Here is a 13,556-nt window from a genome sequence, read left to right as displayed (position 1 = left end):
ATCAAATGAGTAATTTATAAGCTTATTAATACGATTCTAAACACTTCGTGCTCAAAAAGTGTTTTTGAATCAGGATCAAGGTTGCTGAAACGATTCAGATAGGAAGGAATATCGAAATAAAGATCACCGAGAAATGGAGAGTACTGTACAACGAAGCCAAGTACGATGAATTGGTGCTAAACACTAACCCTGTTGTAACGATTTTACAAAAACAATTTTAAAATTATATATATCAAGCAACATATTCATTACATGGCTAAATATAACACAATTTGCTGATAACAACCTTTTTGCCTTTCTCGTACACCAAGGTGTATCGAAAGGCTATAATATCACTTGAAAAACACAATTTCATTCCAAGACCCGGCGAGTCGAATGGCATATACCAATAGACTCATCTCAATGGGATCGGAAATTGTTTCTGTATGTGTGTATATATGTATGTATGTATGTATGTATGTAAGTTCGCATGAGTGTAGCTCACTCAATTTTCGCAGAGATGGCTGGAGCAAGTTACAGAAGATGTGTTTCAGATCCCCATAGATTCGTATTGATTGTTTTCCCGATCGGAATTATGATGAAGTAATGAAAAGTAATTCCACTGGAGAATCCGCAAAAGATTGATATATCAAAAACCCATCATGCGACACCTCAAATCACATTAGACTTTTACTATAAGATCAATTGTGGACATATTCAGCCCCTATCATCACAATGGCCTCTTTCAGATGTACTGGGTACCTCCGGGAAGTGGACAGATTCTGACATGCACCGAAATGCATCGTGCAATACCTCAAATCACATGGAACTCAGGTTAATGATTAGTGCAAGTATTTATATAAAACCTCATTGTAATTTATTTATGGAAAAGAAAAGTGCGTATTCTTGATCGAAAAAGTGAAATTTTGAAATGTAAACAAAATTTTTCATTCACTTTTCTCGACGATAGCTGAACCGATTTGAGTGGAACCACTTTTATTTTATTTGTTTGGTTCTCCCATAAGACGCTAATGAATTTTATCCCGATCGCACATTGGGTTGCGGAGATATGACCAAAAAGTGAAATTTTGAAATAATTCAGTAAAACTCACTCACTTTTCTCGACGTTGGCTGAACCAATTTGAATGAAACCACTTCCATTTTATTTAAACCGTTCTCCCATAAAACGCTAATGAATTTCCTCCTGATCGTACATTGGGTTCCGGAGATATGGCCAAAAAGTGAAATTTTGAAATAATTCAGTAAAACTTACTTACTTTTCTCAACGATAGCTGAACTCAAATTAGTGGAACCACTTTTGTTTTGTTTGTTCGGCTCGCCAATGAATTTTATACCGATCGCACAATTTTATACGATCTTTGGCAGCATTTGTTAGAATCGCATCGAAGCATTCAAGCAGATCATTAATATTTTTTCTTTGTGTATTTTTCTCCTCAGTTTAGATATCATTTTATTATGGAGTTGCCTCTCTTTGATGCTTTATTATACAGTTATTAACATAAATGTCTCAAAAAAGTGATGCATAAAAATGTCAATTACTCAAAATATAGCAAAAAGAAGCAGCCAATTTTTTAAAGTGATTAGTGTAGACCTTTTTGGGTAAAATAACGACAACAATTCAACAGGCAACTGCAGGCATTTTCATATAACATCATTTGAATATTGCATATGGTAAATTCTTTCAAATTTGTTGAAATTTTGCTTTGTGTGTAAAACATGATAAGATCAATACTGTCAATGGTCGAAAGGTACAGTAGCAGCACCTACCCCACGCGTGTTCCCTCGATATCGACAAGTCGACGATGACAGGAGCACATATCGTGGTAGGGGTAAACAATAGTTGCAATTCCCAAACCTACGACTGGATGCCTTCCTTCAAATAACAACCGTAGTGCGGTAAAAAATCGGTAGAACTGTTTCAAACACGCAGTTGGTACTTGAGCGGTCGGTTTTCATCTCTTTTTGCCAGTGGTGGCGGGGGGGGGGGGGACACCCCTCACCATCCCTCTCCAAAGGGGGAGTTTGGTAAAGAGAGATGAAGAAACCGATTTGTACCTTCCTTAAAAGTTGTCCTAGCTCGCTATTCTAATATCTATATGCAATCTTCACACTGCCGTACTCTAACGGAACTATCAACTCTATGCTTTCATCTACTCCATCTATCGTATAAAAATTACCACTACAGTCTGTTATTTGAAATTAGCATCTTCAACTACATGATAAGATGTTATTGATCTGAATAGATTACTAGGAGACTTAAAAACTGCTGGTTTAAAATGTCCATCCTCCAACGTCCTCCATAGTGTCCTTTCGACTTGTTTTGCGACTGTATCGTTCCCGAAATTTTCTGAAGTCTTTATTTCTGGCTTCTTGAGCCTCCTCGCTTAACATACCAATTGGAAGCAATGCAATTTGGATTGCTTGCGATCCGTGGATTAAAACCTTATGGACAGAGGCTGGCATTGGATTAAATGGTACATAAAGGCTAACATAAAGACAAGCAGTTTCTTCAGCAAAATTTCGAAATGCTGTTATGTTGATTGAAAATCCGGAAGACAACGTACGAAGAATTGTAGCGCATCGGTCAATTAATTTTTCATTAATACCAGTTATTGAAATTGTTTGGGTTGCGTTAGTGAAGAATCTGCGTGCATCTGTGCTTGTATTTCTGATTGTTTGTAATCTATTCAGATCAATAACATCTTGTCATGTTTTACACACAAAGCAAAATTTCAACAAATTTGAAAGAATTTACCATACATACTTAGAAATAACTAATTTTACACGTGACGGAATCAATCTTTGACATAAAGTACGAAAAGTAAACACAAATTTCATGTTAAATTAAGGTATCCGAGACGAAAACTACGTTTGATTGGCTTGAATTTCGCGTCTGTTATGACTCAATTTTTTGTCAAATTTGACGCTCGTATATGTCATTCTCAGAGCATCTAAAATTACATAAATTTTTCTAAGTGTGTATGTAATATTCAAATAATGTTATATGAAAATGCCTGCAGTTGCCTGTTGAACTGTGGTCGTAACTTTACCCAACAAGGTCTACAATAATCACTGTAAAAAAAAATGGCTGCTACTTTTTGCTATATTTTGAGTAATGGACATTTTTATGCATCACTTTTTTGAGACATTTATCACAGACAAACAGACATAACACTGGCAATTTGTTCATCGAACACGCATTTAACGGTCAATTTAAATGTTTTAGTTGGTAATACCGCCACCTGTAGCGCGCATAGTCAATAACCCTTGCGTTTGACGTTTACACACTACCGCCATCTGTTCAGCGTACTACCCATCACAGTATACTCAACAGATGGCGGTAGTGTTTTAGCAACGATGTTTTAAATTGAAAAGTATTCAATGTGTTATGTCTGTTTGTCTGTGCATTTATGTTAATAACTATATAATAAAGCATGGTATATAAAATAATGGGTATTTATTGGATGAGTCAAACCATTTTGTTAGTTATCAGAGTATAAAACTTATACACTTGACGTATATAGGTGAAAAAAAGGAAAAAACGCAATTTTAGAGGTTAGAATTCCTAATTGCCCAATATCTCGCTTATTGTGAGTTTCGATGTTTTCGACAACATTTCTCAACACTTCAAATAACACAACTTTGCCGTAAAAACCATTCGGCTAGGATGCTCCGTTCAAAAGATAGACTCGAGCGCCACCTATGTGGCGTAAAGATGAACTAATATGAAACTTTCAAAAGATGGCGCTTTTAATATTGAGCAACTTTGTAGAACATTGTATCGCTGTAGAAAGCAAACCAACGGCACTAGAGGTTTTGGCCACGCGAATGGCTTCGCTGCCCCACTGTGCGCCGTAAATGGATGCCTTCCAATTACGTTCAATTCGTTAAAAGCAGGTCTGTTTTGCTCGAACATTACTTTTACTGACATTTAAAATTTCCCATCTATTTCATCTAACCACAAAATTACAATAAAGTGTCAATAAAATACAATAGATTCTATTGTTGACAATTGATCTTATTGTAATACAATAGGTTTTATTGCATTGTAACAAGAGGTTGAATGGTTTTTGTATGGTAATTTTTTATTCGAAAATGCACGCTGACCAATATGCATGTTGCTCTTATGAAGATTGATTGATTGATTTATCTTTATTAGGGAGGCTTTCATTCTGGGGCTGGTTCGCCTCCAAGGGCTCTTATGAAGACAGCGAACAATGACAATCGTCGCTTAATGGTTTGCAGGCAGAAGTAACTGATGTTTACTGCCGTAAGGAATCTGAGCGTTTATAATCCGTCCTCCCACTCGAAGTATGTCATCCTTCTCATTGATGAAAGGGTTCAAGCATTTCAACGGATACTTGAAGTCCTTTTCCTCCGTCTGCACGACGCCGCGAGGAGAACTACAGGCAGCTCTTCTGCTGTCTCGCCTCACTGCGAAGTTGATAGAAGCCATGGAAATAAACTCTTCATCCGTGGTTTTGTGGAGCGACTTCCAGAAACGCTGAAGATTTTCGTTGGAAAACGGGTGAAGGAAATCCAAATGCTGCCGAACGGTTATGATTGGCGATACATTCTGTCAAAATCGAACCCGGCAGACCTCATTTCAAGAGGTGTTCAACCGAACCAATTGTGGAATCAGGAAATTTGGCGGACAGGGCCAGAATTCTTGAAGCATGTGATGTTCCGAATCAACACTCCTCCTCCGGTTCCTGAAGATATTATTCCGGAGGTGCGCGGAATCGTTCTTCTCAACTTGATTATCTGCACCAGACTGAAAATATTTGACAATATCAGTCGATTTTCGATTATGCAACGAGCCATGGCATACGTGATTCGTTTTACGGATTTCATCAGAAGTGGAAGAAAGCAACTTACCAATGGCTTGTTGACAGCTGATGAGATGAAACGTGCAGTGCTGCTAATTGTGCGTTTAGTTCAACGGGAAGGTTTCGAAAAGGAAATCAGCGCGTTGACGCAGGAAAAGGACTTCAAGTATTAGTTGAAATGCTTGAACCCTTGACCAGGTGAAAGGCGATCTGTGGAACCTTCGCAGACTGCGAGGCTGGCAACGTGCAACCATGGATCGAGTGGAACGGAGACGAGTTATGTGTACAGAAAAAGACACCCAGCCCAAGTAACACTGTTGGTTGGATCATAGTCTTGTAGACCATGATTTGATCTTGAAGAACACTTTAAAACCTTGATAAAACTTTCATTGTTACTTGGGAGATCTTAATCTGACTGGTAAGGTAAGGTAAGTAGTCACACCAATGTTGGTTCAAATCGGAGAGGGCCGTTGCAACTGAGATGGCATGGCCCATATACGATTGTAATTTTGTTAATCCACTTTAATGCATTTTTTGTTTGTAGGCTGGTGATATCTAATAAAGCAATTTCTTTATGTATAACTTTCACAGTCATCTATTTTATGCAAAGTGTATCGTGGACTAGGTAACTATTTCTACACTTCCACCCCTTCTCGAATCGAACGCTGCAGATATTTTGTTGTGTGCATTCTTGGCAATGGCTGTCGCCGCTGCAAATCCTGCATCCGGCTTCTTCTCCTTCACAACATGACCGCGCTTTCGCAATCCTTCTAGGATCGCTTCATCAAAGCCCATTTCGTAGTCCACCCACATTGGCGCCAGTTGATGATGGAGACGCTTGGCATTCATTACAGTGTCAAGATCTTCTCCAAAGAATAAGTACCGAAGGAGAAGCGTAACGGTGGCAGTAGTGATTCGTGATCCTCCTGCTCCACCAACCACCATCTGAACTCCAGAATCCTTGTTCGTTACTATTGTTGGGCTCATGGAGGAGAGAGGACGCTTCCCAGGAACGATAAAATTTGCCGGAGATGGTGGTAGACCGTAGGTATTGATTGTATCGGGTGAGGAAAAGTCGTCCATTTCGTCATTGAGAATGATTCCTGTTGAGCGAGAACGGATTTTTGCTCCCAATCTGAAATGAAAACACGAAGTGATTAAACAGAGAATCAATTAAAGATGGCCATTGATTAATTTCAAAGTGTGCACTCACAAATAGTTTATGGTACTAGTTGCAGACACCGCATCTCCATTGGCGGCAAGAACGCAAACGTGTGCTGTTCCTTGATCTTCTGAATTGGCGAATTCTGCTCCATAGTGAGCGAATTTATCATATGTTTGATCATCATGAATTAGACTACGGATGTAGGCTGCATAACTGGGACTGGACAAATTTCCCAACAAACCATGAGCTTCCGTGAGGAAAGGTGGATCTCCAACTCTGGTGCGAAGGCCATATCCAAATTTGAAACTCTCTACGACTCTGTGCCAGGTAAGGGAATCTGTCAGATTCAGATCATTGTATCCGTCTAAAACATTCAGCATAAAGTTCAGCAGTGTTCCACTTCCTGGCAGTGGAAACGAGTGCACTTGGTATTCACCGCGAACCTTTACCATTGAAGGTGATTCCCATTTTGGTCTGTGAATGAAACAAAAATAAACATTCGTTAACAGCAACCTATAATTAAGCTGAGATTTTGCGCAATCTTACTCATAGTTATAAAAATCTTCTTCTGTTAAAATGCTGTCAACTCCTTTTAAATCTTTCATAAGCTTTGGCAAAAGAGTTCCATTTTTGCTGTACAAGGAATGTACACCTTCATTTGCAATGATTTCTAAACTATCTGCCAGAGCTAATCGTTTGATGTAGTCACCTTCTTTCCACGTATCGTTTGTTACCGGATTGATGAATATCTCACTTAGTGATCGTTCGGCATGAATTTTGCTGCGTGTCCTCCCTAATATTCTTTCCAAATAACCAGTTACCATGTGGCCCTTTCGACACAAATCGATAGTTGGTTGTACCAACGTTTTCCAATCCAATTTTCCATACTTTTGATGCAGAACCCAGTATCCTTTCAGTTCACCCGGTATTGCTATCAAAAGACCTCGTTCGTCTTTGGTAGATTTGTCTTTATTTATCATCATATCCTCAGTTGCAGCTGCTGGAGCAGTTTCTCTGGCATTCAATGTTTCAACTCGATCATTTGCCCGATCGTATATCGTCAGCAGAAAACCTCCTCCTATGCCCATACTCTGAGGACAGGTCACCCCTTCACAGAAGAGAGTTGCTATGGTGGCATCGGCTGCCGTTCCATTCATTCGAAGAATTTGCGCTCCAATTGCTGCACATTCGTGCCCATTGGCTACTACGGCTCCCTCGTGCCGGTCAGTGTGAACCTGCTGTGAGTCACGTCTGTTCAGTCCGTAGTATAAACTCCCACCCAGTGAGATGAGTAACAGCGCTAGAGCAAAGGCGATGATAATAGTCTTCTTGCGATACGGATTTCTGCGGAAAAATATTCGAAAAAAACTACGTGAGTTATATTGAAAATCGGGTCATGGCAAAAATGGTTGTATTTTCAAAAATCTTGGATTTATCTTTCCAAATATGGAATCTTCTAGATGGAAGCGTGTTTTGAATTTTATTTTTCATTCTTTGACCCTTCTTACTAATTGAATTTCTATCAAAACTCTTCAATCCGCATTCCTTTATACCCCACTTGAGGATAGCCTTTCGTTGCCTTTTTGATTACAGATAACACTTCCAGCTCTGATGATTTACTACACATTTTATATTAAAAAATTTAAAAATGTATTCAACACTTTTTCCAGTTCCTTTAGCCAAATGGAAGAAAGCCTATAGATGGACTATGCTTATGGATGCGTTTTGTCAAGCTTCTCAGTTTTTGGTATGAAGACGACTCTTACTAACTTCCTCCCTAACCTTCATATTGATCTAATGTGCAAGGTGTCGATTCCCTGGAAAATTAAGGAATCTCAGGGAATGCAAATTTTTTTTGGATGAAAAGGAAGGCACTAAAATAGAAAGTTTTTTTTTCAGACTGATTCATCGTAGAATTCTTCTTTGAATAACCTTCTAAATTCTAAAGGAAATCCTTTAAAAAAAGATTGTACGAGAAGTTTCTAAAAGATGCTTCCAGAAAAAGCTTCTATGAAGTCCCTAAAAAAAGCTTCCTTTTAAAGCTTCAAGACGCTTGCCGTCGCTCCGCTCCTCTGACTAAAAAAACACGGTCAGTAAACCCGAGTAGCTACGCGGAAAAAGAACATTTTTTCAAAGTTTAAGGATCATTTCATTGTTTTAATATTGCGTTTCTATATCTGCTAAGTGATTGTACACAAGTTTTGCTTGACGAAATATACAAATTAAATATTTCAAAAACCCGAAACCCACCTATGGTAAAATCTAACCCTTCTTTAAGTAATACTTATTCAAATTGCACTAAAATTGCTCTAGTTCGCATTCAGAGAAAAGAAGTAAGATAATTTCTGAATGATATGTGTGCCTGTGTAGAACAATACGTTTTAGGACAGCGGTTCTCAAATTTTTTCGTTGGCGACCCACTTTTAAGAATTGCATAAGCTTGCGACCCACCAATATTAAATGCAGATGTTTGGAGGCCAAACTGATCCTAAAAACTGCAAAATTGCTTTGAAACGCCACAAAAATCCACGGCATTTTCAACGGCCTGAACGCCAAAACAGCCCAAACAAAGCATAGATAAAATAGCTAGAAACGAGAAAATTGTGGTAAATCGACAAGTGATGGCATAATCATTAGTAAAATTATATCTTTTCGCTCTCATACGCTCTCAATATCACGCGTAATATTGGACCACATTTTAAAAGCTCCTGTGATATTGCGAGGCCATGTAAAATTATAGCTGAGACACAAAAATGATTCCGTTGCACATCGTTTTCTTAGAACTTTGCTATCTCTCTTACCTCTTCAACGATGGCAGACACGAGTTTGCTGCTTCCAGCAGTGATAAAAGTTTCGGGTCAAGTTCGGGTGCAAAGCAAAAATCTTGAATCTCAAGCTTGTAGCTGGTGAGTTTTGTTAGCTTGATATTTGGAGCAACGATATCACAGCTTGTAATATCATCTGCAGTTGTTTGCTTGTTGATATTTGTCTACGAAAATCAACCGTGATCATGATCATTGTTAAGATTTGACTTTTTGATATTTTCTCAACATTGAAATCAACAAATCAATCAAAAAGGGGTCAAAATGGTTTTCGAAAATGTCCTGAACACCCTCAAAATAATCTCGAAAGCACTGAAATAACCTTAAAAACGTCATACCTTCAAAAAGGCCTTACAATCGCTAAGCAAGATTAAATTGGCCTAAAAATCAACAGCCTGAACATAACAATAATTATCATGAATCGTTAAGGTGAATCGCTGTGGAAACCTTATATCTGTTTGCTCTTAATGTCACCGCGAATTTTCAAGAACACAAATATCAGCTCCCACAAAACATACAACAATGAAACTGGAACTTCACGTTTGCTGTAATGCAGCAAACAGGGAGTTTCAATTTCATGTGCGATGTCGCAACAGTGATCGAAATTCGTGCTCCAGAATAATTTTAGTGATAGGGCATATCAGCTGTTATGACGGTCATTTTTGACTATTCAAGGAATTAGCTTAAAATGCAAAAAACGATACAAATAAGTAAAAAAAAAAATGTAATAAATAATAAAAAATTTAAAATCAGTTAAATCCTGCATGCAATTTAAAAAACTATGAACAATTTGTCTGAATTTCGTGATGTACCAATGTGTTCCCAAACAATTTTTCATAAACCACGTGAACACTTTAGAATGGTAGGAGTTGATTTGGCGAATGCCTAGGATTCATACAAATTTGGACATATTTATGTGGACGATTGTCTGATGGTGGGTCGTACCACGCCAATTGATTACAAGAATATGCAGAATTGAAATCGACCTTCTTGTATTTGATCCGAAATGAATATAATATACTCATTCTGGGTCAAACTATTGAAAATTCATTTGATTGTGCTGACTACACTCTAATCAGGCGCCCATCCATTCATTTGTAATTTTTCAAAAACATGCTATATTCAAATGGCGTTGTCTCCGTGCCAAATTATACTACAGAAAATGTTAGCAACTGTTTTCAGGTTGGAATTTTGCAAGAAATTAAAAAAAAAATATTGTGTGTTTGGCAGTGCTGCCACCTTTTTTTTTTTGCAAGACAAATAAAATAAAAAACATTTTTCATTAAATACATGTTTTTTTTTCCAATTTCTAAGTAGAATCGTGTGTTTTCCTAGATTTTTTTCAGTCTTGAACACTCATGGACCCAAAATAAAATGTGCCCTTGCTGAGTTACGGCAGTTTAAAATAATATAGTCTGTAGGTTTTTGTATAAAATGTAGGTTTTGTATTACAACTATAAACTATGGAAATAACGGCACTTTTATCTTTCTATTGGTGGATACTCTCCGTAACAATGTAATTTTTATCATAATCTTATATACTAATGTCAGAAGTTTGAACCGACCAATGTATCTCATAATTTCACGTCAGAACATGTTCTTTTGTAAATTCCATAAAAATAGGCATCACCACGGTTGTGATGCATTATGTTCAGCCATAATCAATAAAAAACTATGAGAATGCACTTATCCCCAGTGTTCGTTCAACGCATGTCGCAACTTCTTCTGGTATTGATACCATGATTATGAAAACTGTTTCTGGCGCCACAACTTGCTCATCGTTTAGAGCTGTGGCATAGAAAAGGTTGGAGCTTTCAGAATGGAAACCTATATACTCTCCACATCTCGATGTCCACTAACTCGATATCGAGTTATAGGAACATAGTAAACATGAATTTCATGGTTACTGTGATAGCAATTTTGTATGGGATTGTTATTCTATTACTCGATGGTCCCATCAATATCGAGTTGTAGAGAGTGCACACACTCATTCTGAGAAAAAAATCAGTTTTAGGTTTTTAAACTCAAATATAAAATATTCGAAAACATTGTACTAAAAAAATTAATTCATATTCAAATTTCTTGTCTAAATTTCTCTTATAAAAAAACTACAATGTTAATTGTAGCTTTGTTTGTTCCGAATATATTGATATAAGAAAGTAGTGATTTATTCTAAATCACGAAAAATAGAAAATGCTCTCTGGACCGAGGGGTGGTTTGATCAGCAAAAAAAATGGATAAATAAAATTTAGACCAACATGAAAATCTCCTCCCAATTTGGTCCAAATCTTTTTCACGTGCCTCGGACACTTGGCGCGGAATAACCCATGAACACTTAGTTTTGTTATTACTTTTGGAAAAAATAGCATAATTGTCAACACTGGCAATATATTTGTTCAGATTCGTCTCAAAATTCCATGCTGAAAACAGCTGATCAAATCAAAGTTTGAAAAAAACATGTTTTTGAACATGTATAAAAGAGGGATGGGTGCCTGATCAAACGGGTGGTCCAACCAGCACAATCAAATGAATTTTCAATATGTTAACCCAAAATGAGTACATTTCAATTATTGTGGTAAAATTGGAGGTCAATTGCACGTTGCGTGATCACTTCGCGCGGTATCTTATTCTTGAAATTTCATACAATACGTTTTAACTCATGGCAGATTTATGTCACTTGTTGCACTCTTAATATACCCGTGTGTTGTCAATGCAACTTTCGTTGAACCCCGAAATCATTGGTAGCCAATGATCTTAGGGGTCGTCCATAAATTATGTTACACATTTAGGGGGGGGGGGATTTGAAAACTGTGATGAGCCATACAAAAAAAAATAAGGTTCATACAAAAAATGTGACAAAGGGGGGAAGGGGGGGGGGGTTGAAAATGGGCCAAATTTGCGTGACATAATTATGGACCATCCCTTATACCTGCATTTTCATTTGAAGCAAAAGCACCGGAGCTTGTGTGGCCAATATTATTGCTATTGAACTTTCATGTGATATGATGGATTTTGGCTCATGTGCAAATTCTGGTCACTTATGGCTGGGTGTAGTCACTATGGTCCTGGGCACTCGATATGACTTCCATTGAGCTTGTTTCCGAATTCTCATGTGATAAGAAGGGTCGCAATTTGGTTTTATTCCAAGTCAGAAATTTAGCGCTTTCCTGAGAGCACCCGGAACACGTCCGAATGGATCCAATATGGTCCTGGGAACGTTATACGACAACCATTGATATTGTTTTAGAATTCTCATATTAACCAGAGGTACCCGAAACATGTCCGGATGTGGCCAATTTGGTTTTTGGCACTCGGTATGACGGACAGTTTTCCGGAGGCACCGAGATCACGTTGAGATGTAGGCAATGTGGTTCTGAAATATTCATATGACTACACAGCAAAAAATAAATTTTTATATTACATCCAAGATAATGCACTTCAATCGTGTCGAAAATCCCATGTAATTTTTTGGCCACATGTTTATATGCACTATTATTTTCAAGAATAATATCGATATTCTTTGAATATTAATTAATGTTAGGACCACGCTTATTTATGTACCGGTCAAAAGAAGGGTTTTTTTTAAACAAAACAAAATCACCCAAGACACCAAACGTCTAAAACTTAAGAAAACAGCACTTGAACTTTTGTTTTGCTGAATTCCCATCCTGGACCATTTTGGAGTGTACCTTATAGTTCACTTCGAAATATTAAATAAATCGATAACAGCTAAATTTATTTTTCACTCGATAAAAACACATACCTACAACATGTAAAAATGCAAACATAAGGGGAATGTAAGCGATACAACAGTATAGAAAAAAAAAAACAGTTTTTATTCAAATAAGAAAACTTAATAAAATATATTTGTGCTACCCGCCCGTCGTGGGTCGAATGTTGCCGAAAGCCTATCTTCTCTATCCCGGATGATCGCTGTCAGTGCAGCGAATCCTGCATCAGAAGCAGCCTCCTTCACGACGTGTCCTCGATCCACCAATCCGTCAATCACGTTTTGATCAAAGCCTTTTTCATATTCCACCGACATCGGTGCAAGTTGGTGATGAATCCGTCGGTTGTTGATAATTGTTTCGAGATCTTCACCGAAATATAAGTGACGAACGATCAATAGAAACGTTGCTGTTGTAATTCGAGAACCACCGGCACTTCCAGCAATTATCCTCACATCTCCGTTCTGATCTGTCACGATAGTTGGGCACATTGACGATTGAGGGCGTTTTCCCGGCTCGATGTAGTTGGCTGGAGACGCCCTCAAGCCGTATGAGTTGATCGTTCCAGGTGTGGAGAAATCATCCATCTCATCATTCAGGATTATTCCAGTCGATGGAGAACGAATCATCGCACCCAAGCTGAAAATAAGTGGTTTGTTAATACGTGTTTTTATTGTTATTGCTACGGTTACATCAAAATAATCGCCTGAAATTTTAGTACATATTGTCTTGTCTTATCAAACTTTACGTACGGAAAAAATCATCTTACTAATATTTGCAAGCGACAACGTAATATCAACAATCAATACGAAACTAACGATTTTAAATTGGCTCACCACTTTAGTAGCCTATTGGTCCCAAGCAAACGATTAACGTACCCTATTCTAGTTGAAATTCTATTACTACACTATGTTTGTTTTGATTCACTATGAAAGTTTGACAGATAACATCAGGGGTGTGTTGATTCATGCAGAACATGCAGGGGTGAGTGAAATAGCTTGGGACTGCTTGG

At 37.8% G+C, this 13,556-nt stretch overlaps 1 protein-coding gene across 1 annotated transcript in view; it reads right to left on the bottom strand.

The window, feature by feature from the left end:
• Positions 1 to 5,432: 5,432 nt before the first annotated feature.
• LOC135701595 (scoloptoxin SSD14-like) overlaps positions 5,433 to 13,556 on the bottom strand; it is a 110,201-nt gene continuing 102,077 nt past the window's right edge. The window contains exons 4-6 of the mRNA XM_065222439.1: positions 6,541 to 7,338; positions 6,043 to 6,468; positions 5,433 to 5,964 (exon numbers count right to left, since the gene is read on the bottom strand). Of these exons, the coding sequence (XP_065078511.1) occupies positions 5,451 to 5,964; positions 6,043 to 6,468; positions 6,541 to 7,338 (1,738 nt within the window). The 3' untranslated portion in view covers positions 5,433 to 5,450. The remainder of the gene's footprint in view (positions 5,965 to 6,042; positions 6,469 to 6,540; positions 7,339 to 13,556) is intronic.

This window comes from Ochlerotatus camptorhynchus, unplaced genomic scaffold (genome assembly GCF_037179485.1).
Source record: "Ochlerotatus camptorhynchus isolate MF236.1 unplaced genomic scaffold, CSIRO-AGI_Acam_v1.1 ptg000169l, whole genome shotgun sequence".
Classification (NCBI taxonomy): Eukaryota; Metazoa; Arthropoda; class Insecta; order Diptera; family Culicidae; genus Ochlerotatus; species Ochlerotatus camptorhynchus.
Note: the sequence above shows the minus strand (reverse complement) of the source record. Positions and strands in the feature narration are given on the sequence as shown.